The sequence below is a fragment of the Leucopleurus acutus genome (assembly GCF_964270905.1).
Source record: "Leucopleurus acutus genome assembly, chromosome: 3".
Lineage (NCBI taxonomy): Eukaryota > Metazoa > Chordata > Mammalia > Artiodactyla > Delphinidae > Leucopleurus > Leucopleurus acutus.
Genome location: NC_139145.1, coordinates 19,390,531 through 19,412,359, shown reverse-complemented (window position 1 = coordinate 19,412,359; position 21,829 = coordinate 19,390,531). Strand labels below are relative to the sequence as shown.

Here is a 21,829-nt window from a genome sequence, read left to right as displayed (position 1 = left end):
AGAGAGGCCCTTCTCTTCTCTTAAAGAGGACAGGCCCAAGCATCTGTTGAGAATGACAACAACTTTAGATGTGCTGAGGTTCCTCATGCCAAGGGAGCCCTGGAGGACAGGTGGCCATGGGCGCACTGAATTGTCTTGGCCTAGTTTGGGGCCTCTCCTCAGTCCTTCTCCAGTCCAAACTTGGAACAGGAGAAATGACAGTCTCCCTGGGGTAGTGGAGGGCACCAGTGGGAAGCAAGAGACCCCAGGGAAAGATGGGGCCACCACCATAGCCTCCAGGTTTTGAGGCAGCAGACAGAAGTAAGCTTCCGAAGGATCCTCCCTGGAGCATGGCACTCAGTGCCGGCCAGTCCCAGGGCAGTGCAGCCAGCTTCGTGCCTGCCTTCTAGTCTGGCTCATGGCTCAGCATCTGTGCGACTTTGGTCAGGTTTCCTAAGCTTTCATCTATAAAATGAGAATAACTGCAGGCACCTCACAGTGTTGCCGGGAGGATCATGTAAGATGATGTGAGGAATGACTGGTATACTCCAGATGTCTAGCAAACCTGCCTTCCTTCCTCTCCTCACCTCTCATCCCAGGTCTCCACTCTGGGCTCCCTGGGACCTGTCACTGGATCCCATCTCTGCCTTTTGGCTTGTTGCTCTTCTCTTCCCCTGAGTCCTGCCCCTCCTCCCAGTCTCTCTCCTTCTGTTCACCCCACTCACGGCTCTCGGGGCTTTTTCTACAACACAGATCTGAGCACTTCTGTGCCCTGATCTCCCCACCGCCACCTTGCCCTCAGGAAGCAGTCCTGGCTCCTTGTCCTGGCACTTGTGGCTTCCCAGGACCAGAGGGCTGCCCTCTCCAGCCCCACCTTCTTTGCCTGCAGCATACAGATGGCAGAGGTCCCTCTAGGCCCTCACTCTGGTGTACTGTTTTCCATGTCCCATCCCTGAGGATGCCCCTCAACTCCTCTTCTCTGACCTCCACGCCAGGCCAGCCCAGGTGCCCCCCACTTCTGCGGGTGCTGGGCCCAGCACATGCGATTCCCCTTTGCCTCCTCCTGCTGACTGAACGTCCTCCGTGTCCCCATCACAGGACCACCAGGACAGTAAGCCCTGGAAAACTTAATCTCCACCCTGCTACGTGCCTCAGATCCCACCTTTCTTGATGCGTAGGGGGAAGTGCACGCTGGACACAGCTGGATATAGGTTTATTGTGGCACTGGACGTGAAGAGGGGCCGGTGAGGCCAGCACCAGTGTGCGGAGGTGGTGGAGGGAGTGGGGGGAGGTGAAGCGGGTGGGCAGGGGCTTGGGGAACCGCAGGCTCAGGCCAAGAGTCGGAGTTGGGCAAATTTTGCTGGCCCTACCCAGAAATCTGGGGCGATGACTCCAGAACCAGCAACCCCTCCAGCTGGACAGGGCAGGGTGGCAGCAGTGGGTGGGAGGGGCTCACACGTGGGAGAAGGCGTGGCTCTTGCAAAGGGGCTTGTCCTTCTTGGAGTAGAAAGTCTTTCCTTCCAGGTTGATCTGACATATCTGGGAACAGCCAAGGTCCAGTTACATGGGGTTGGAGGTGGCAAGAGAGGCCCCTTCCCAACCTCTTCGGAATCCCAGAGGCAGGGGTGGGAGGGAGGCTAGTGAAGAACACAGGGCTCTGGGGGCGGGGCCTGAGTCGGAGGAGGGGCACTCACCGCGCACACGAAGCATGTATCGTGCCAGCTGAAGCCCAGCGCCTCCAGGAAGCGGTCCCCGGCATCGATCTTGAAGTCACAGCCTCGGCATTTTGTGCCAAACATCTTCTCATAGTCTGGAGACACACAGAGAGGAAGGGGCCCCTGGGTTCTCCCCTGCCGCGCCCCGCCCCCTCACCCAGCCCCGCCTCCTTGCCTGTTCCACCCGATACCTCGCTCGCAGTAGGGGGCCCCCTCCTCCATATAGAAGGCCCTATTCCGAATGGGTGTCTTGCAGGCCGCACAGGTGAAGCAATGCACGTGCCAGGTCATCTTCAGGGCGTGCATGATCTCCTGGGAGGAAGCGACAGTCACTTGGCAGCTCAGCACCCTCCTCTCCAGAGCCGGGGACACAGGAAAGCAGGCTTGGGTCCTCTTTCTTTCAGGGTAAATGTTATGTCTGCACACGCATTGCTGCTACTTTCTTTCTCCAACCCTGAGGTCTCCCCGTGGCTGTCCACCACGCCACGTCTAAAGCTCAGCTCCCCATCTCTGCACCCCATACCTCTCGCATTCCCACAGCTGTCTCCATCTCAGTTGATGGCAACTCCATCCACGTGGACCAAATTCCCTGCTTTCTCCCACACCTCACTTCAGGTCCACCAGGAAATCCTGCTGGGTCCACCTTCAAGATGCGTCCAGATTCTGAGCACTTCTCACAGCCTCCCTGATGTGAGATGTGAGCCTTGGGCACCTCTGACCTGGATGACTGCATGAAACTGGCTTCTGTGCTCCTCCCTCTGCCCTTACAGACTGATATCAACCTGTGCCAGGCCACATCCTTCTCTGCCCCAATTCCTGCCTAGTCCACATTTCTCTGAGCAAAAGCCAAAGCCCTGGGAAGGGCCCAGAGGCCAGCAAGTCTGGCCTCTGTCCCTCTGCTCTCCCCATATGGCCTCTCATCCCTGGTTGACACACCAGGCAAACCGTCTTGGGGCTGCACACCAGCTGTCCCCTCTACCTGGACTGCTCTGCACCAGATACCTGCAAGGCCCACCCCTCACCTCCTTCAAGTTTCTGCTCAAAGGTCACCTTCTCCATGAGGCCCACTCTGATACCACCAGTTCATAGGCCAACCCGCCTTCCCAAAGCCACACTCCCAATAGCGCTTTCCTTTTTTCCATAACATACTACCAGGTAATTTACCTATTTTGTCATTGCTTATTGTCTGCTCCCCACCCCCCTCTTCTTCCTGATCCAGTGTAAGGTCCAGGAGGGCATGAAATACCAACTGTCCTGTTAGTAGGTATATCCCAACAGTGCCTGGTCCATGGGTATGCATCACAAGTGCTCGTGAGTTGAGTTAACCTGCTCCAATGGAGGCCTGCCAAAGCAGAGGCTGCTGGTGGGCTGAGCTCTCCCTGGGGCTGCGACCCCCGGGCCAACCAGGGCAGCAGCATTCCTATCCGGAGCAGGCAGAAGGCAATGTGGAGCCCGGAGGGGGGATCAGATCTTTGAGTTCAGCCAGACCGTAGCTGTGTGGCTTGCCCAACAGCTTTACCTTCTCTTTACATTTGGCTCCTTCCCTTTTGAACTGAGAGCCTAATCCCAGCTTTGCAGGGGTGTTGTAAAGATAGTCCCACATCTAAAGCCAGGGGTCCCAGACCCAGTACCTGCCAAGGCCAGGTGGGGACTGTGCTGCGGGAGAGCACCTGTTCTCCCTGCGGGGGTGGTGCTGACCACTTCATTCAGGAACGCCTGGAAGGCTCAGGTGGAAATCTAGGTGTTAAAGTCAAATCCAGTTTTTCAATGTTGGCCATTAATTTAAAAATGAAGTGTGGACCAAGTAAGACAAGACATAAGCGTGGGAAGCACCTAACTCTCAGCTGGCCCGTGTGACCTCTATAAAATCTGTCACAGGAATTCCCTGGCAGTCCAGTGGTTAGGACTCCATGCTCTCACTGCTGAGGGTCCAGGTTCGATCCCTGGTCGGGGAACTAAAATCCCACAAGCTGTGTGGAGTGGCCAAAAAAAAAAAAAAAATTTGTCACATCTCACATATACCTCTCAACCACCCTGGCCAGGAAGTTACTGCCACCCCCATTTTAGTGAGGCCCAGAGAAAGTGACTTGCCCCAGGTCATACAGCCAATAGATGGTGGAAATGTGTTTTGAGCCCAAGTCTGGCTCGCTACAAAGCTGGCCCTTCCCACTGCCTGGTGTTGCCTCTTTGTAAGGAAAAGACAAAGGGTTGGGGGAAGGAACTTGGCTGTGAGCCCACAGAACAGGGTCTTGGCAGGAGCATGGGGAGCCCAGAGCTGGGTCCAGTGGGAACATGGGCAGGGAGGCAGGTCTCTGCCAGTATCCAGAAGAACCCGTGAGCCAGTGTTCCCTGTCTCATGCCCAAAGCTTCCTAAATCTATCTGCCTCTCCCATCCCACCATGCTGACCCAGGGCCAGCAGCTCAGTTCTCCTCCTCTAGCTGTCTCCCTCTGCCCCAGGGAAGCTTGCCAGGCACACCTGACCTCAGAAGTCCCCAGCTCTGAACTTCTAACACGGCCCCTGCCCCCCTCTTCCGCCTCATCTCACACCCTCCCTGTGTGTTTCCTTGTGACACAGCTCTTCCCTCCTCTTGGAGCACTTTCCCCTGATCCTTCTCCAAGCTAATTACTACTCATGTTTTAAGTTCAGCTTAGAGGCCACTTCCATCCACTCCTTCAAGTGTTAATTGACCACTTCCTATATATTGGGCACAGCATAATGTGTGAGCAAAACAGCCCTGGTCCCAACCCATGAAGTGCACCCTGCGGAAGAGATGGGACAACAGGACTGGAAGGTAGTGAGCAAACAGTAGGGAGCCTGGGCTGGTGGGGAGGGTGGGTATCAGGGAAAGTACCCCTGAGGAAGTGCTATTTGTCCCGGATGAGAAGAAATGAGGTAAAGAGAGTGCTAAAGAGTATTCCTAGCAGAGAACAGCCTGTGCAAAGGTCCTGTGGTGAAGGGAACAGCACACTGGCAAAATGGAGAAGTGCATGTGGCTGGAGCATAGAGTGAGGGGGGCTGGTGGTGAGTGGTGAGCCTTGAGAGCATAGTGTTCCAGAGGGTCCCCAGACCAGGGGACAGGTCCCCTCTAATGTGTCCCCTCCAACTCTGCTGAAACAACCTGATTGTCCTGTGTTTCTCTCCCCACGCTCCACTCTGAGCTCCGAGAGCAGGCATAGTCCCAAGCACCAGGCACAGGGAGAGCCCAAAGCGCGTGGTAAATTGGGAAGGTTAGCTTTCTGCCCCATGCGAGGGTGAGGCAGGAGCTTCCCGGGGTCTGTCAGGCCCTGGAGTCCCTGCAAGAGGGGAAGCTGAGGGCCCTTGGGCCACACTGTGGAACCACTGGCCTGGGCTGGGGCAGGAGCAGGGCTTGCCACCTTACTCTGGGCTTACTCTAGGACCCAGGAGCCAGTCAGGCTCTGTGAGCCTTGCCTCCTCATCTGTGGCCTGGGTGATAACCCTGCCCACCCAAAACTGGGGCAGGGAGGGACAAGAGTGCCATGCAACACAGGCAGGGCCATCAGCGAACAGCAGGGCCTTGATCTGTGGGAAACAAACCCAGATGCCAGCTTAAGAAAGGTCCTGGGATCCAACCCGTTCCGCTAGAACAGTCCAACAGGGTATGGCCTAGGCTGGTGGAGAAATTACTGTGATCTTGGGCAAAATTTCCTCATCTGTAAGATGAGAATAATCAAACTGACTTCGTAGTACGATTAGTTGGATGCCTACGCATAGTAAATTACCCACAACACAAGACTGTGATAATATCCTTTCTTCCCTTCCAGTCTACTGATGGAACCCCCATTTTTTGCTGGGCACATATCTATACCAGACTATATTTCTCAGCCTCCCTTGCAGCTCAGTGTGGTTATGCGATTGAGTTCTGGGCAATGGGATGGAAGCGGAAGGGTTGGGTGGCAGCATCTTCTAAAGATGGCTCCCAAGAGCCTTCTTCTCATTCCAACATCCTGCTGGTTGGAACGTGGAAATTTTGCCTGAAGCTCAAGCGGCATCTTGGACTACAAGTGGTAAGTAAGCCAATGTTGAGAATGTCCGAGAAACAAGATCCAGGAGCCTGGATCTGCCTACAAGTCCCAGATTGCCCACCTCTGGACTTTCTTAGGTAAGTAATAGCCGCCATTATTTTTTCTATCACTTGCGGTCAAGGTAATCATCACTAACATGACCATCACTACAGAGCTCTCTAGCCACATCTGGAAGCTCTGCCTATGAATCCAGAACTGGGGAGAAGCGTGAACGGCGAGAAGAGCCCAAGCTGAAAGTCAGCAGTGCCTGGGGCTGCTCTGGCTCGGCCCTCATGCTCTGCAGCCTTGGGCAATTTCTGCCTCTCTCTGGACTTCAGTTTCCATACAGGTACAACTGAAACCCCCTCAACTTGTTACCCTGCCTGTTATGCTCCCCTTTCCTCAGGCTGCTGAGCCCCTGACACCCTCAGAGTCCCCTTCCTCTGTGTGAGCTCCTGGGGGCAGGGCCACGCCTGTCTCTTCACGAGGTGTCCCTAGCGTGGGGCATACTGCCCACACTCAGTAAAGAGAACGAATGGGAGAAGGTAGATAGTGCATCACTCTTAACCCATGACCTGTGCTGACTCAAGTCCCAAGCCCAGCTCTGGGTGGCAGCTAGGTTGCCCTGCCGGAGACCAGGCCAGGCTATGCTGCATATTTAGCCTCAGCGAGGAGAAGAGGATTTTGAATCACAAGTTTTTGAGCCTAAATTTCTGGCTTTGCAAATCAATAGTCCTGTGTCCTTCAAGCCCATCAAGTCATCTTTCAGAGTTTCCGTTTTCATATGTACTAGGGGCGGCAGACACGGTGCATTAGCCTCCCAAAAGCCTGTCACAACCCCCTTCTCTTTTGCCTTTCTCCCTTACAGAGGACAGAAGCTAAAATACTGGATTTGCCAGCTTCCCCCATGGTCCAGGTGCTCACAGGATAACAATTCCAACAACTGAGATAAGGATTCAAGTTCCTGGTTTTTCTCCCAGAGTCAAAAGGCAAAACCTCATTAAAAGAAAGCATCTGCCCCAACCATGATACAATACACTTGAGGACAAAGATCTACATGCTAAGGGTTTCGGAACTTAAAAAGAGGAAAAGCCTAAAGGCATCCTTGAGCTGCTATTCCACCCCTGGAATTCTTGTGATTGAAGTAAATATTACTCCTTCTGTTTCAACCTCTGTAGTGGGGTTTTCTATTACCGAAGCTGAATGCAATCCCCACACAGCAGCCATCTCTTGTTTTGGCCTGATTAGCACTTACCTCCCTTCTTTGGGTAATGTCATCCTGGTTTTATTTTCAAGGAACCAGTCCTGTGGTTCAGGCAAGGCCACCAGACCCCACTCCAGGAGGGGGTGTCACCCAGGCCTGGCCAATTAGAGTCATGGGGCTTGGTTCAGAGATGGGTATCAGCACTGGGACTCTTTATACATCAACTGGCACAGAGATGCTCTCTTTCACTTTGTGGTGCTAACCTGGGGAGATGTAACCCTGGAGCCACTGTGGCACCATCTTTGCCGCTTTCTAGGGAAAAGCATGCTGGGAACTAAGCCAACAAAGATGAAACCAGAGGCAAGTAGTAGAAAGACTCCTGATGACCCCGGGATACGCATTCAGCTGGGCCTGAAGTTAGCACCCCTCAGCCTTTCTGATTATTTGCGCCAACACTCTCTTGCTTGAGCCCTTTTGAGTGGGATTTAGGTCATTTTTAAGAGGATCCTGATTAATGAAAAGTAAGGTCAATAAAGCAGCCCGACTGTTAGGCTGGTAAGGTTCCAATAGGCTCCTGCAGGGAGAGCTCCCAGGCTCAGGAGTTGCTCAACAACACTCCTCAACACTCAAGGGTCAGACTTGCCTTCCCAGCCACCCACCAGCCCCACTCACGCCAGTGATCTTCTTCTTGCATTTGGCACAGCTGGGTGCATAGCGCACGTCATAGCAGGGCGGGCAGAAGATGGCGCCCTTTTCCTCGAAGAAGCCACCCTCTTCCAGGACCTTCCCACACTGACTGCACACAAACTCCTCCGGGTGGTATGCGTGGCCCAGCGCCACCAGGTAGCGGCCCCTGGCGGGAGGCAAGGGCAGTGAGCAGGAATGGATGCAAACGAAGTCGGGGTTCCTGGCTAGAACCCCATGGGGTTTACCCAAAACCTACTATGAAGCCTTGAAGGAAAAGTTCATTCTCTCCATCTCCAAATAGGGGAGAAACAGGCTTGGGAGGTGACTTGCCCAAGGTCACACAGCAAGAGAGACAAAGCTGCACTGTTTTGATGACAGGAGATGAGGGAGAGGGGCAGTGTTGGAAAAGGAGGAAGGTTACACTGGGTGAGAGCTGCTGATTTGGGCCTAATAAGTTGAACCCAGGGAATTGGTGCCCTGGGAGGGGGGGCAGGACGCCTGGAGTGCCCGTGAGCCCTGAAGACCAGTGGGCACTTGAGCTGAGCCTGGTGCCCACCCTGTCCTGCTTGCCTGTTCCATCTGGCCTGGGGAGGGCCCTGCAGGTCCCAGAGAAATGGGGATGTCTGAAGGAGGGGGTGCTTCACAGAACCTAAGAGCTGACAGGAATCTAGAGCAGTGCAGGGCCTGGGATGAGAACTACGAAGGCACACTGTCACACTGATTCTGGGGGGCTGTGTGACTCTGCTGGGCCCCGGGGAGCAGTGCAGAGAGGGAGGGACTTCAGAGGCTTAGCAGAGAGAGACCGAGTGAGCAGGAAGGAGAGAGGCAGAGGGACTGGGAAGGGGAGGCCCTTCTTTGCCCAGAGAGCAGCAAGTCTAGGGCTGCAGCTTGGCTGTGTCATTGGCACTTCCTCCATTTCACCAGGGCAACTGCTGAACAGAGGCTAATGACGGGTGGGCTGCGGGTAAGGAGTGCGGGATTCAGAACCTGAGGAACCAGCCCAGGTCCCTACCCTCACTCCAATAGGGAACCGAATCCTCATCCTCCCGCAGGGGCGGCTGAGATGAGTGGGGAGATATATGGGGAGCAGAGATCAGAAAGACACCAGGGCTGGACTTGAGGTCAGGAAAGACCACGGTAGGAAAGGAACAGGGCCACCCACCGGATGACCTTGTGGCACTGGTGGCACACGGGAGTCTTGCCATTGCTGCCACTGCCGCCTCCAGGGCCCCCTCCAGCGGCAGCTTGCACAATGGAGGTGCGGTTCTGCATGGGCGTGGGTGTGGCTGGCTGGGTGTGCCGGGTCAGCACCGTGCTGGTCTTGTCAGGGGCGTAGCGCTCGGCGAATGCAGGGTCCACAGCCCAGGGCGGGCGGCTGGTGGGGCTGGGGGTGGTAGGGCCTGCCAAGGCCAGGAAAGTGACTCCAGGGGGGTGCCCAGGGACGCCACAGGACCGTGGGGAGACCCCGGGGCAGCTTGGAGGGGCCCACCCCCATGCCTCTGGAGGCTACCCACCCTTCCCCAGGCCCGAGCCCACTCTCTCTCACCAGGCCAGGGTTCCTGGGGTGTAGCTGAAGCTGGGGCTGGGGCTTCTGTCCTGGGCACCTGGCTGTAAGATCTGCCATTCAAGGCCCTGCACGGCTAAGGCTCCTGGCATGGCTCCACCCCCCAACCTTGGTCCTGCTGGCCCCATGGGAGATGTGTGGGTGCATGAGAGCTGCTGGGTTGGACTCCAGGTCCCACTGGGGTAGGGATGGGTAGGGCAGCTTCTCCTAGCCAGGTTCCAGCTGGCTGGTCTGTGGCACAGGGCTGGGAGGTGGAGCAAGGCTCTCACTTCTGGGGCAACTCTTGGGTCTCCTTCTGATGGCAAGGCCCCCTTTTCTGGGTACCCCCACCCACTGAGACCCAAACTGGCAGGGCCCATACTGGATCTTATCCATCTAACACCCCCTTACCCCAAATGCAAACCAAGCCTACAAAGATAGAAGACAGAGGCAGAAAAAGCAGGGCCGAGCATGTTTATTTTCATGCCTAAGCCAGCACAGACCTGGCAGACAGCAGTACCATAGGGCAAAGAGTGAAGACAGTGTCAGATGGAGCCGGGCCCTGTGCCAGGAGGGCAGCCGAGGCCAGGCCAGTAGGAGGCTCAGTCCAGGGGCAGGAAAGGGAGGGGTGAGGTAGGCAGAAGCTGGAGGCACCAAGGGGGGGGGTGCCTGGGAGGAGGAACAGAAAGAGAGAGGCAGAGAGGGCAGCCGGCCGGCGAGGGCCAGGCTACGACTGCACGTTGAGCACGTGGGCAGAGCGCTGGTGGTGCCAGTCCCGGAGGCGGGTGTAGCGTGGGCTCTGCAGCTCCAGGACATACTTTTCCCTGAGGGGCAGAGAGAGAAGGAGGAGAAAGTGGAAGGAAGGAGAGATGGAAGGGAGGAAGGGAGGAAGGGAGGAAGGGAAGGAGGACTGAAGAAAGGAAGGAGAATGGAGAAGCCTGGCTAGGGATGGCCAGGAGCAGACACAGGATGGTGGGTGGAATGGGAGAGGCAGGAAGTGAGAAAGAGGGGCTGGAGCTCGTCCTGTTACCTTGATTTCTTCAGATGCTCCTCATCCGGGTCTTGCACTGAGAGGGCAGAGGCAGGCATTGACCAAGAGCAGACAGAAGGCCACCCCAGCCCTGAGCCCTGGCAGAGGGTCACGGGGTGCCGGAGCAGGCTCCAGCTAAGCCCAGGCCCGGGTTGGGGGCCAGGAAGAGAGTCTGCCCTGCCCTGGGATGGCACTTACTGAACTCGGTGCCCGTGAGGTGGGCGAGAATGCGGAAGGAACGGGACTGGCCTGTCCCAGGCCTCGGCCGCCAGTCCTCCGTGTCCTCCATCAGCCGCTGCTTGCTGGCGTCTGGGACCAGCGGTCGGAGCGGCTGTCTGTGGGGAGGGTGTGGCTCAGAACCTCATGCTGGGGTGGGCAGTGGGGGCAGCCCCTCCCCAGATTTGGTACATGTGGGCTATGGTGATGGCAGAGTGGGGAAGGGCAAGGCCAGGGCCCTGCTGGGTGGGAGGTTGGATAGGTAAGTGAGAGGGGAGGAGGGCAATCAAGGTGAGAGTAGGGCAGCCAGGGTGGGGAGGGGCCACCACCCAGAGTGCCAAAAGGAAGAAAGAGAGGGACAGGCAGAGGGGGCTCACTGACTTGTCAGGGGTCTGCACCTGTGAAGGAAATAGACACATGGACAGATAAAGGGACAAAGAAATAGACAAGGGGAGGAAGAAAGACGACATGGGGTCAGAATAGCTTGAGGCAAGGCTGCACTGAGCGTCTAGGGCTCAGACGGCCCGACACTAAACCCCAACCCCAGGCCACCAGCGAGGGAGCGCTGCCTCGTTCAGAGCCTCCAGGAGGACAGTGCCCAGGCAGGAGCCACACCCTCGGTGGGGCCCTGTGCCTGCAGTCCCCGCCCTGGCCGCCAGGGGTCGCTGCCGCACGGTTCCGGCCGGGCTGGGGCACAGCGCAGACTGAGCAGCAGCGGGCAGCGGGCGGGCGTGGGGTTGTGGACAGATGGCGTGGGCGGTGGGCGGGCAGGAGGGATGTGGGCGGGCAGGGTGGACGTACCCATTCTGCTGCGGGGCGCTGTCAGCGGGCTGGGGGGCCCCGAAGGGCCGGGCCGTCTTGTTGAGGGAGGCGCTGGGTGCAAAGGTGTACCGCGGGGGGTCCGCGGCTGGGGCCAGGGCCTGGGCGGAGACAGAGCGGGCAGGGCGGGCAGGGGCGGGGACCTGGCTAGAGTGGGGTGCCCCCCTGGCGCGGAGAGGACTGCGGCGCTCCAGCCCCACCCCCACACATCTGGCCTGAGGCTACGGGGAAGGGGCGACTCGGGTTTCAAGGGTTTCAAGGGGCCCATTTGGGAGCGATGATCTCAGCCCACGCGGCCCGAGGGCGAGGGCGGACTAGTGCAGCTTGCAGCACAGGCCGGCGGGAGGCAGACAGGCAGACGGACAGACAGGCAGATACGCGTGGTACCCTGACCGTGCGGCAGCCCCCGGCCCAACTCCCAGTCCCCAGACTCCCCAGCTCTGGCCTCCACCCTCTACTCCCAGCCAGGGATGGGGGTACCAAGGCTGCACCAGGGAGGGCAGTTCAGCCCGGACGTCCAATCCCACCCCGCCTGCCACCCAGATGTCCCAAGCCCCTCACATACCTTCTGCGGTTTGCTCTGAGGCGGCTGGGCCCTAAAAGAGAAGGGAAAGGGGTGTTGATGGGCAGCCCCAATGGCATGCCCACCTGCCAGGCCTGCTCAGCGCCCGCATACCTGCTGAGACCCAGGCTGAGGCACTCCCCACAGGCACGGATCTTGTTCTGGGCTTCGATGTGTGTGAGGCCTCCCGCATTCTCACCATCGATACTCAGCACCCAGTCGCCCACGGCCACGCCGGCCTGTGCAGCTTTACCTCCAGGAGTGAGCTATGGAGAGACAGAGGATCGTCGAGGCCCAAGGCTCTGCAGGCCAAACTCAGGCCAACAGCAGCCAACCCTGCCTTTCCTTAGCTGCCCCACGTGCAGAACCCAGAGGCCTCTTCATTCAACATATTTCTGGGCAGCTGCTGCATACTAAAGCCATCTGGAAGGGGGTGGGGCTCACCTGAGCTTCACCACCGCCCCAATCACCCTGCTTATTTATTCATTCACCTCCAGGGACCCTCCCCACAGTCCAGAAACTGCTGACATCAACAAGCAGCCACCTTCAGGCTAAAACCCAAGCTTCTCAGCTCCAGCCACAGCCTTTTGAGGCCCCTGCTGGCCTCTCGCCCAGGCCATTCCACCCACCAGACATGCCCTCTGGCTTGTGCGTGTGGCATGTACCTCCCTGAGCACTGTTGGGTGCTCTCATTGACCTCTTACATTCCTAGCACCCTGTCCTGGAGCCATCGTCAGGGATCTACTGGAACACTTCAAGCACCAGGAATAGGCCCCCTCACCTCTAGGTTCCCGGTGATCAGTGTGACTGAATGGGGTCCAAAATGTCAGCCGGGGCTTCATAGGTTGTAAATAAATATGGATGTCACCCCCAAGCCCTCAACTGCCACATCACCCTCTGCCTCCAATCCTTCAGGCTCTGAGTTGTGAATCCCTGGTTCCCATGGCAAATGAGAAGCAATACTAGGCTGGAAGGAATGGTCACCACCAACATGAGCTGAAACCATCAGGATGACTTCTGGGAAGTGGTGGGCTTTGGCGAAAGGAGAGTGGGATGGGCTGCCTATGGTGTGAGAGAGTCCAGCTATTTACGACGGCCTCAAATGCTGGAAGGAACCAGGATTTGGTCTTGAGATTGGGAGGAACCAACAGCAGTTTTAAGGCCCAGGGTGGGGTATTTGCCAGGGTCCAGATAGAGGTGACCCTGAAGAACCCCACTGGGCCCTCCCAGCCCTCTAGCCTAGTGGCAGCAACACAGGCAGGAGTGGCACTGCTGTTCATAAGTCTAAGCCCACAGGGCTGCCTGGCCATCTGGCAAGGGGCCTGGCATTGAGCAGGCTTGTGGGGAAGTGCTGGGAGGCAAATTCACAGTGAGATTTGAGGGGTACAGGCTGTCTGTGGCCCCATGAGGCTCATCAGGTAGGCTGATGCTCAGACTCAGTTGAGGCAGAGAGAGGAGATAAGGGGTTCCAGAGAGATGGCAGAGGGACCAGATGCAGAGAGTAATGGCACTAGGGAAAGAAGGGAGAACTGGGTTTGATGGCTCTATTTCATGCTTGGGAAGTTAGAAGGGTAAGACAGCTGGGTGGCCCTTTCTTCACCTGCTAAATGGTAATAGCAGCTTACGCTTATTGAGTACCTAGTACTGCCACACACTGAATCCGTCAACAACCCTGTGGAGTAGAGTCTGGGAATATACCTATTTTACACATGGAAAAACAGAGAGGTTAAGTAACTTGCTTCAAGTTACCCAGCTAGCAACTCAAGAGGCAAGGCCAGGACCCTGACCCTAAGGCCCCACCCTACCAGGCCATCTCTGCTGAGAGCTGGGGCCCAACTCAGAGGTCAGCCCTCTGGCTGGAAAGACCCCCTGACCTCCTAGCTGGGTTTAGGGCTTGGATCCCCTACTTACCTCTAGTCCAATCCAACCCCTTATAATGGGCATGGGGAAGTGACGCCCTTGCAAGGAAGTGACTTACTCAAGGTCGTGGTGAGTCAGTAGACGGGAAACCTGGTCTGGCCACTCCCTACCCACACTGGCTGGCTCCTGGGAGGTGTGGGCTAAGCCTGAGGTGGGGGTCTCAGGTTGAGCAGGAGCAGTTGGCTCCCAGAGAGGAGCTGGGGAGCTGGGGACTACTTCCTTCTCTCGAGTGAGGAGGATAGGAAGCACAGGAGGGATAGGGGAGTGATCAGAAAGGTGGAGACAGAAGCAGAATGGGGGGGGGCAGGGGGGGCGGGGTGTGTCTGGAGAGAGAAGCAAGAGGGCCCAAGGGACCAAGGAGGGGAAAAGCCAGGGGGCTGGACACTGCATGGAGTAGGGGGTGAGTCAGCCTGAGGGCTCCACTGAGCAGCCCAACCCCCAAGTCCCAGACATTACCTCATCTCCCAGGCCCGGGCCTACAGCCAGCCCTAGCCCCTCCCTGCCCCACTCCATGCTGGGGTCAGGGGAGAGAAAGGGTGCCAGCCCAGCTCAGAAAAGACCACCCCACACACCCACCCACCAGAGCCTAGGTCCAAATCCAGGGATGGGCTCGGCTAGTGGCCCCACCCACATGCTGGGGCTGCTGACAAGGAAGCCTGGGCTCAGACTGCCCCCAACAGGCCACATCTGAAAGTCCACCCCTTAGGCTACTTTGTTGCCCATCCTCACCAATGAAGAAACTGAGGCTCAGAGGTCAGCCAAGGCCCCAGCCACACTGGCCAGCACTTTCCCAGGGAGGGGAGTATAGGGTAGGTTTCCAGGGCTGGCAAGGCTTGAGAACTGGGTGTGGGATAGGTGTATGTGGTAGGGACACCACTGCCCTTGGCTACCTTGCTGGTAGGGCAGCTTCCAGGGAACCCTGTGGAAGGGTCCCTGGGAACAGTGACTGCCTGCCTGCCCTGGCCACCAAGCCCAACTCTGACAGACTGCCTTGGGGCCCCCTCTAGCTGGGCCCTCTGGCCCCCTCCAGGCTGTGCTTGCCCTGGGCTTTCTGCCAATAGCTGCCTGCCCACCAGGAGCCTGGGTGGGCCTCTCTGGACAAGCGGATATGGTGACAGGAAGTCCCCACCCCCTCCTGACCCCCAGGCCACAGTCAGAGACACCAACCCAAGGGCTGGCCTCGTGCTCTCAGTGCAGGCAGTTTGTTCTATGTCCCACAACTGACCCCACAGCTGGAGCCACAGCCTGGTGGTGATCAGCTGAGGGGCCCACTCATGCGGTTCAGGGGTCCAGGCCTAGGCCAGCTTTTTTCCAGCTCTGCAGACTCCAGCCACCAGTTGGCCATCCCAGCATGGGACTGCATTCTTGGGCTTATAAGGCAATCCCCCTGCCATAGGGAGGAGCCAGCCCTCAGCTCCACCCCCACCAGAACAGGCTCTTGGGAGCTGAAGTCACAGCCCTAGAGCCTGGTCCTAACCCCTGCTTGGGGTCAAAGGCCACTGCATCCTGAATGGGACCAGTGGCTGGGATAAAGGTCCTCACATAGGCTGGGGAGAGGCAACCCACCCACCCACCCACAAAAACTACAGGCCATCCCTGTGCCTGAATTCCAATCCCTGCTTTGCCATGGAATCGCTGAAGGAGCCCCTTCACCTCTCCAAGTTATCTCAACTGGATAAACAGGATGACAGTTGCTATTCCTTGGGTGGCAATGAGGATGGAGTGAGATCCTGCAGTCAGAGTGCCCTGCCTGGGGTCCAGCTCCAAGCATTGCTCCCTGAAGCAGCTTAGGCCCTTCCTGGAGACCTGAGGCTCCCCTCCTCCAGAAATGGCATCTCCCTGAGCCTCGAAGGTGGCCCCAGGAGCTTCGTGGACTGGCATCAGGTACAGTGCAGTGCTGTGGAAGTGTGGGAGCTCCTTTCCTAGTATCTGCCTAGTTGGCAGTCCTTGTGGCAGGAGCCCACATCTCTGGACCTGGACACCTCCTGGCCTACTGGCCTCAGCTCACTCCTGCTCAGACGCCTCCCATCACTCACTGGAGATCTGAGCACCCAAAGATTCCTGAAGGAGCCCCTGCCTCAACCTAGGCTCACCCGGGAGATGGAGAGGGGCACATTGAAGTCCTTGCCCCCCTGCAGCCGGAAGCCCCAAGGTGCTGGCCCCTCTAGCACCACCTTGAAGGAATCCATGGTGCCGCTCCTGAGAGGAGAGAAAAGGTGAGTGATGCATAGTGGGTGCACAGGCAGGCCCATCACAGGACACCAGCCTCGGACTAGTGCCAGGCAGGCACGGGCAGACGCTGAGCACACCCAGGGGGAGGATAGGCGGGCACCTTGTTAGGTTTGGCTGGGCTACTAGCTGGCAGACCTCACTTTAGAAAGACAGGGGCAACCCCCCTTCCCTAAGGAACTGGGAGGGTGAGGGGAGCCCGCATCCAGTCTTGAGGTTCCTCTCATCCAGGAGTGGATCGCAGGGCTAATTTGGCACGGCCTCCTCCCAAGCCAACCTTGAGCCTCGGACTGGACGGCAAGGCCAGTCCGGGGCCGGCGCTCCTCTCCCCCGCCCCCAGGTCCCGGCAGGCAGGCCTCGACTGGAGCCTGCTCGGACTATATAAGGCATGTAAGCTGACACTGTGCGGAGAGCCAGCGGAGGGAGCACACAGGGGCTTCGGACGCGAGGGGGAGGGGTGGGGAGGGAGGCGGCTGGAGCGGGTCCTAGCCATTCCAGGCCCAGTCGTAGCTGCTGGGAGCCAGGGCGGGACCCCTGGGCGCTGGGGGGGACTGCGCGGGGGCGCGGCCCCTGCGGAGGCTGGTGGGGGCTGGGACTCCAAAGCGTGGCCAGGAAGGGGATTCATCGTGGAGCTCAGTGGGGGTGGTGCCTCCCACACAGGCCTGCTACCATCCAGACGTGACTCAGTTTCTCCCGCCCGGGCCCCATGCACTGGCCGAGTCCGGGGAGTAGGGAGCGGCGCAGGCGCCAATCAGCCCCGCCGCAGCCGGCTTTGCCGCAGGAAGGCGGGGGCGGGGGTAGGGGCTCCGGCCCACCGGAGGAAGCGCAGAGCTGGCTAAGACCCCCAGTACCCTCTGTGGTCCCCAGTAGGCCTCTGCTACCCGCCTGGTCCTGCCCGAGACGCCCCGCGCTGTCGCATGTACCTGCCCGGCCCCGCCGGGGCGCTGCTCGCCGGCGATCTCCAAAGAGCAGCGTTGGGATCCGCCGCCCGAGTTCTGACCCCGCCCCCGTGGCCGTCGTCCGCTTTGAGCCCGCGTAAGGGGGCGGAGCCAGATACCACGCCCCTGTCAGAGTCACGGCCTCTCGGGCGGTGGGAAGCCCCACCCAATCCTTCCGCTCCGCCCAATCACGAAGTCCCATCTCGCTTTGAGCTGTAAGACACGGTCCTCGGGGCTTGGACGGGGCCTGGGCGGGGACTGGGCTGCTGGACACCTTCCTCGCCCCGGAGCCCGAGCCGCCGTTCTCCTGGCCCCTTGCGCCTCCCGTTGGAGGAATGAAAGGAAAGCCGCCTTGGAAACCAGACAGATCTGGACCTCAGTCATCTCTGAACCTTAGTTTCCAACTCGGAAAAATGGGACAATAATACTCGCCTCTCAGGGCCGCCGTGAAGATAGGCACAGTTTGGCGTAAGGCACAGCCATTGGCGGTTCCAGAATTTCTAAATCGGACGGATTTGGTAGAGAGTTGTGGGGGGGGGTACCTCGAGGTGGGGTTAGTGGAGGAGGACACAGGGGAGCTTGAAGTTAAGTTTGCAGAACACTCCACTGAAGGCAGAAAATAATGGCAGCGGACGGAGGTGGAAGGGCCCTTGGCTCGGCCCCGATCCTGACCTGTGGGCCCTGCCCTTACTCCTACCCCCGACCCCTGGCAGTCAGCAGCCTGTGGCCCTGCAACCACGGCTCAGCGCTGACTGTCGCGATGGGCTGTGTCCTGGTATCCCGCTCCAGAGCGTGCAGCGCCTCCAATGGTGGTGTCAGCGTCCCCACTTTGCCCCAGTGCTCAGCCCCGGCAGCTAAGCGCAGGCGGCGGGGGAAATTGAGCAGGGACCGAAGTGTGTGGGTGGACGAATAGGCGTTCACCCCTCAACTCTTTTTAGGGCATGGCCCATGCTATTCTCCCCCCTCCACCATCATCTTCTGCATCACCCCCTCACTACAGAAACCGATGTAAGCGTTCTCATCTTTAAAGAAATTCTCTCTTGATCCCACATCCCTCTCCAGCTATCTCTCTTTTATTCTACTCCCCTTGAGAGTAAAATTCCTCTTGAGTTGTCTATCGCCCTGCCACCCTTGCTTTCCTCCCGTTCTCTCTTGAACCCACTCCAGTCAGGCTCTTGTCCCCACCAGTCCTCTGAATTAATTCCCTCTTCAAAAGGTCTATAATGATTTCCAGGTTATCAAATCAATGGTGGTTTCTCAGCTTTCCTCTTACCCTGTCTAGGAGCAGCTCTGGTCCAGGTGCACTCCCTCTTCCCCATGGCTTCATGCCTTCCTCCTGCCCCACTGACTGCTCCTTCTCCACCTCCTTTGGCAGCGTCTCATTTACTTCCCAAAGTGGCCATCAGATGTTTCCTCTCTACATTCACTCTCTGGGACCCCATCCTGTTCTGTGGCTATCAATAACACCTACATGCCAAAGATTCCCAACTTACCTGTCCAGCTCTGGCCTTCCCCCAGGAGCCCCAGACTCTAGTATCCAACAGCTTGTCAAACCTTGGATATCTACTAGGTATGTCAAATCATCATGTCCCAATTTAAACTTGCAATTTCCCCAGCTCCCTAACTCCTTCCTCACCTCGGTTAAACAAAACAAAAAACAAAACAAAAAACCCCCGCAATACTATTCATCTGCCTGGTCCAGTAAAAATTATGGTTTTCCTTCCTTTATCTTCTGTGTCATACATCAGATTCTGCAAATTCCACCTTCAGAATCTGTTCCACACCTGGATTCCATGGTTGTCCCTGACACTTGTCTCATGCCTGGACGTCTTAACAGTCTCCTGATAGAGCTCCCTGCTTCTACCCTTACCCAGTCCAGAGTCTTCTCCATGCAGCAGCCAAAGTGGTATTTTTATTTTTATTTATTTTCTTAAAAGATGTGTTTATTATTTTATTCATTTATTTTATTTATTTTTGGCTGCATCGGGTCTTAGTTGCAGCACGCAGGATCTTCATTGAGGCATGCAGGGTCTTTAGTTGCAGTGCGCGGGCTTCTCTCTAGTTGTGGTGCAGAGGCTCCAGGGCGTGTGGGCTTTGTAATTTGTGGCACACAGGCTCTCTAGCTGAGGCGCACGAGCTCAGTAGTTGTGGCACACGGGCCTAGTTGCTCCGCGGCATGTGGGATCCCAGTTCCCTGACCAGGGATCAAACCCGCGTCCCCTGCATTGTAAGGTGGATTCTTTACCACTGGACCACCAGGGAAGTCCCCAAAGTGGTATTTTTAAAGCAGAAATCACACTACATCACCCACAGCTTTTAGCATTCCAGGGGGCTGGCATTGTGCTTAAAACTAAAGTCTTTCAGACATACATGACACTGATAAACTGGGTCCACCCCCCATCACTCTGCTCCTCGCTCACTCCACTCTAGCCACTCCGGCCTCCTCACTAATCCTCCAACACAGCAAATGTATTCTTGCCTCAGGGCCTTTGCACTTGTGACTCCTGCTTGAAACACCTTCTCCCAGATATCTAAACAACAGGCTGTCTCATTGTGTTCAGGTCTCTTGCTCAGATGTTGCCTCCTCCTTCCTTGATTGTCCTATCTAAAACAGCAGCCCCCTGACACCTCACCTGCATAATGCACTAGTCCCTTATCCTGCTTTATTTTTCCCTATAGCACTTACCACCATTTGACATTATATTAAGTGTTTGTTTCTTCATTGCCCTTTGTCCCCATTAGAAAGTCATTCCTATGAGAGCAGGGGCTTGTCTGTCTTGTTCAGCATCTCCCCAGTGCCTGCACACAGTGGATATGAATGAACAGATGAAGGAAGGACTGAGAAAGTGAAACAGCAAATGAGCAAAGGAAGAAGTGGCAGCTTGGGGCCCTGGGCAGTCCTCCAACAGAGAGGGCCCTGGGATCCCAGTCCTTGGGTCCCTGCAGGGCTCAGACCTAGATGGTGCCACTAAGAGCTCCCTGCACAGACAGCCCCTGGGTAGAAACAGGCCTTGGGCTAGGACACAGTGCCTCCTGGTGGTCAGGACACCTGCAGCTCCAGGGCTAGTTCCCTAGATGTTTCCAAAGACTTTCTCTTCCACAGTCTGGTTGGAACCTCACAAAAATAGCCATGAAACAAAAAGGTTTAGATTTGTAATAAAAAAAAGTATGCCAAAACAAAAAGAATCTACTGTATAAAACAGGAAACTATATTCAATATCTTGTAATAACCTATAATAGAAAATAATTTGAAAAAGAATGTATATTTGTAACTGAATCACTTTGCTGTACATTTGAAACATTGTAAATCAACTATACTTCAATTTAAAAATGAATATAGGGTTTCCCTGGTGGCGCAGTGGTTGAGAGTCCGCCTGCCGATGCAGGGGACACGGGTTCGTGCCCCAGTCTGGGAGGATCCCACATGCTGCGGAGTGGTTGGACCCGTGAGCCATGGCCGCTGGGCCTGCACATCTGGAGCCTGTGCTCCGCAATGGGAGAGGTGACAACAGTGAGAGGCCCGCGTACCGCAAAAAAATAAATAAATAAAAATGAATATAAATGGGCTTCCCTGGTGGCAGAGTGGTTAAGAATCTGCCTGCCAATGCAGGGGACACAGGTTTGAGCCCTGGTCTGGGAAGATCCCACATGCTGCGGAGCAACTAAGCCCGTGTACCACAACTACTGAGCCTGTGCTCTAGAGCCCTAGAGCTACAACTACTGAGCCATATGCCACAACTACTGGAGCCTACGCGCCTAGAGCTCATGCTCCGCTACAAGAGAAGTCACCACAATGAGTAGCCCCTGCTCGCTGCAACTAGAGAAAGCCTGCGTGTGCAGCAATGAAGGCCCAACGCAGCCAAAAATAAAATAAATAAATAAATTTATTTTAAAAAAAAAAGACTGTATCATTGTGAAGTGACAGTGGAGTGTCACTGTCATAAAGATGAGGCTTGGGATGTACCAAGGGTGTGAGCAGCTGAGGTGGAGTTGAGGTCAAGGGGCCAGGAGGCCGGATCTTTGGGGGCACGATCCTTGAGTGCATGGTGGCCCAGCGTTGGTGACAGGAACAGCAATAAAGGGAGGACAGTAAGGCAGGCACTAAAGTCTTCAAGAGACTCCTTATTTCCCTCTGGAGTGAGGACTCCTTGAGAACAGGACTGTGGCTGTAATGAACATGGCCGTGACCTCAGTGCCTGGCACAGAGTAGGCACCTGATCAAACTCGAATGAATGTATGCTTGGTATGCAATTTGATCTTTATCCTTGACAGTTGAGGAAGACTGAGGCCAGGGGTTCCACAGAAGTGTCTGTGCATTTTTGAGTCTCAGTGGGGAGTGTTTTGGGTGTGCGCACATTTGAACTCCCTTCCACCTGCCCGTCTCCCCCCCGCCCCCAACTCCTCCCCAGCCCAGGCTTTCTGGTCCCTCAAAATCAGCCTCCACACTGCTTCCCTGGCTGACTATGTCCCTCTACTGAGGATGAGACCAAGCTCATTGTAGGATGGTGAGGTCTCTCATGTGCGGCCAACTCTCCCTCAGCCCCTTGGAGCCCTCCAGGTCCATGGTCTTCCCTTGCTCTCTGCACCCACCATGCCCACCTTCATCCTGGAAAGCTCCAGGGCTCACTGCCAGCCTGGTGAAGCCCTGCCTGCCCTTCACACTCAATTCAGGGGGCACCTCTCCCATCAGCAAGCCTTATTTCTCCCTCTGCCCTACTGTCGGAGTTATTTCTGCTGAACAGGACCACGTGGAGCCGTAATTACCTGCATCTCACCCTCCTGCTCCAGGAGACTTGAGCCTACTGGTGGCAGAGGTCAGGTCCAGGTCACGTGTGTCCCTGGAACCCAGCACAGGGCACTGGTGTTTGCTGCAATGCCTGTGTTTGAGGGTCTGTGTGGACCCGGGCAAGCCACTGCAAGGAGCCGTAGGGAGGAGGTATGAACTGTGGGCCACAAGGTGGGA

At 56.7% G+C, this 21,829-nt stretch overlaps 1 protein-coding gene across 3 annotated transcripts; it reads right to left on the bottom strand.

Annotated features, from left to right (window-relative positions):
- Positions 1–1,185: 1,185 nt before the first annotated feature.
- Positions 1,186–16,913, bottom strand: PDLIM7 (PDZ and LIM domain 7). 3 transcript variants are annotated; one of them, XM_082835953.1, is made up of 13 exons: positions 16,852–16,913; positions 15,793–15,898; positions 11,894–12,045; positions 11,783–11,813; positions 11,200–11,318; positions 10,381–10,517; positions 10,183–10,219; positions 9,156–9,217; positions 8,772–9,009; positions 7,595–7,775; positions 1,886–2,006; positions 1,674–1,789; positions 1,186–1,518 (listed from the first exon to the last, which is right to left on the bottom strand). In XM_082835953.1, exons 2-13 carry the CDS (start codon positions 15,886–15,888, stop codon positions 1,432–1,434), a joined length of 1,377 nt encoding a protein of 458 aa, XP_082692079.1. In that variant the 5' UTR covers positions 15,889–15,898; positions 16,852–16,913; the 3' UTR covers positions 1,186–1,431. The 3 variants fall into 3 exon arrangements, with proteins under 3 accessions (XP_082692079.1, XP_082692080.1, XP_082692081.1); XM_082835954.1 differs by lacking the exon at positions 11,200–11,318 and adding an exon at positions 10,780–10,796; XM_082835955.1 differs by lacking the exons at positions 1,186–1,518; positions 1,674–1,789; positions 1,886–2,006; ... (1 more) ...; positions 8,772–9,009; positions 9,156–9,217 and adding an exon at positions 9,771–9,976.
- Between the last annotated feature and the right edge of the window lie 4,916 nt (positions 16,914–21,829).

Bases quoted from the DNA above. Each gene is read 5' to 3' on its own strand.
- PDLIM7 (XM_082835953.1), bottom strand. From the start codon at position 15,888: ATGGATTCCTTCAAGGTGGTGCTAGAGGGGCCAGCACCTTGGGGCTTC. The intron at 12,046-15,792 runs GTGAGCCTAGGT...GTCTCTCCATAG, and splicing joins TGCCCCTCTCCATCTCCCGG to CTCACTCCTGGAGGTAAAGC. The intron at 11,319-11,782 runs GTATGTGAGGGG...GTCTCCGCCCAG, and splicing joins CTCAGAGCAAACCGCAGAAG to GCCCTGGCCCCAGCCGCGGA.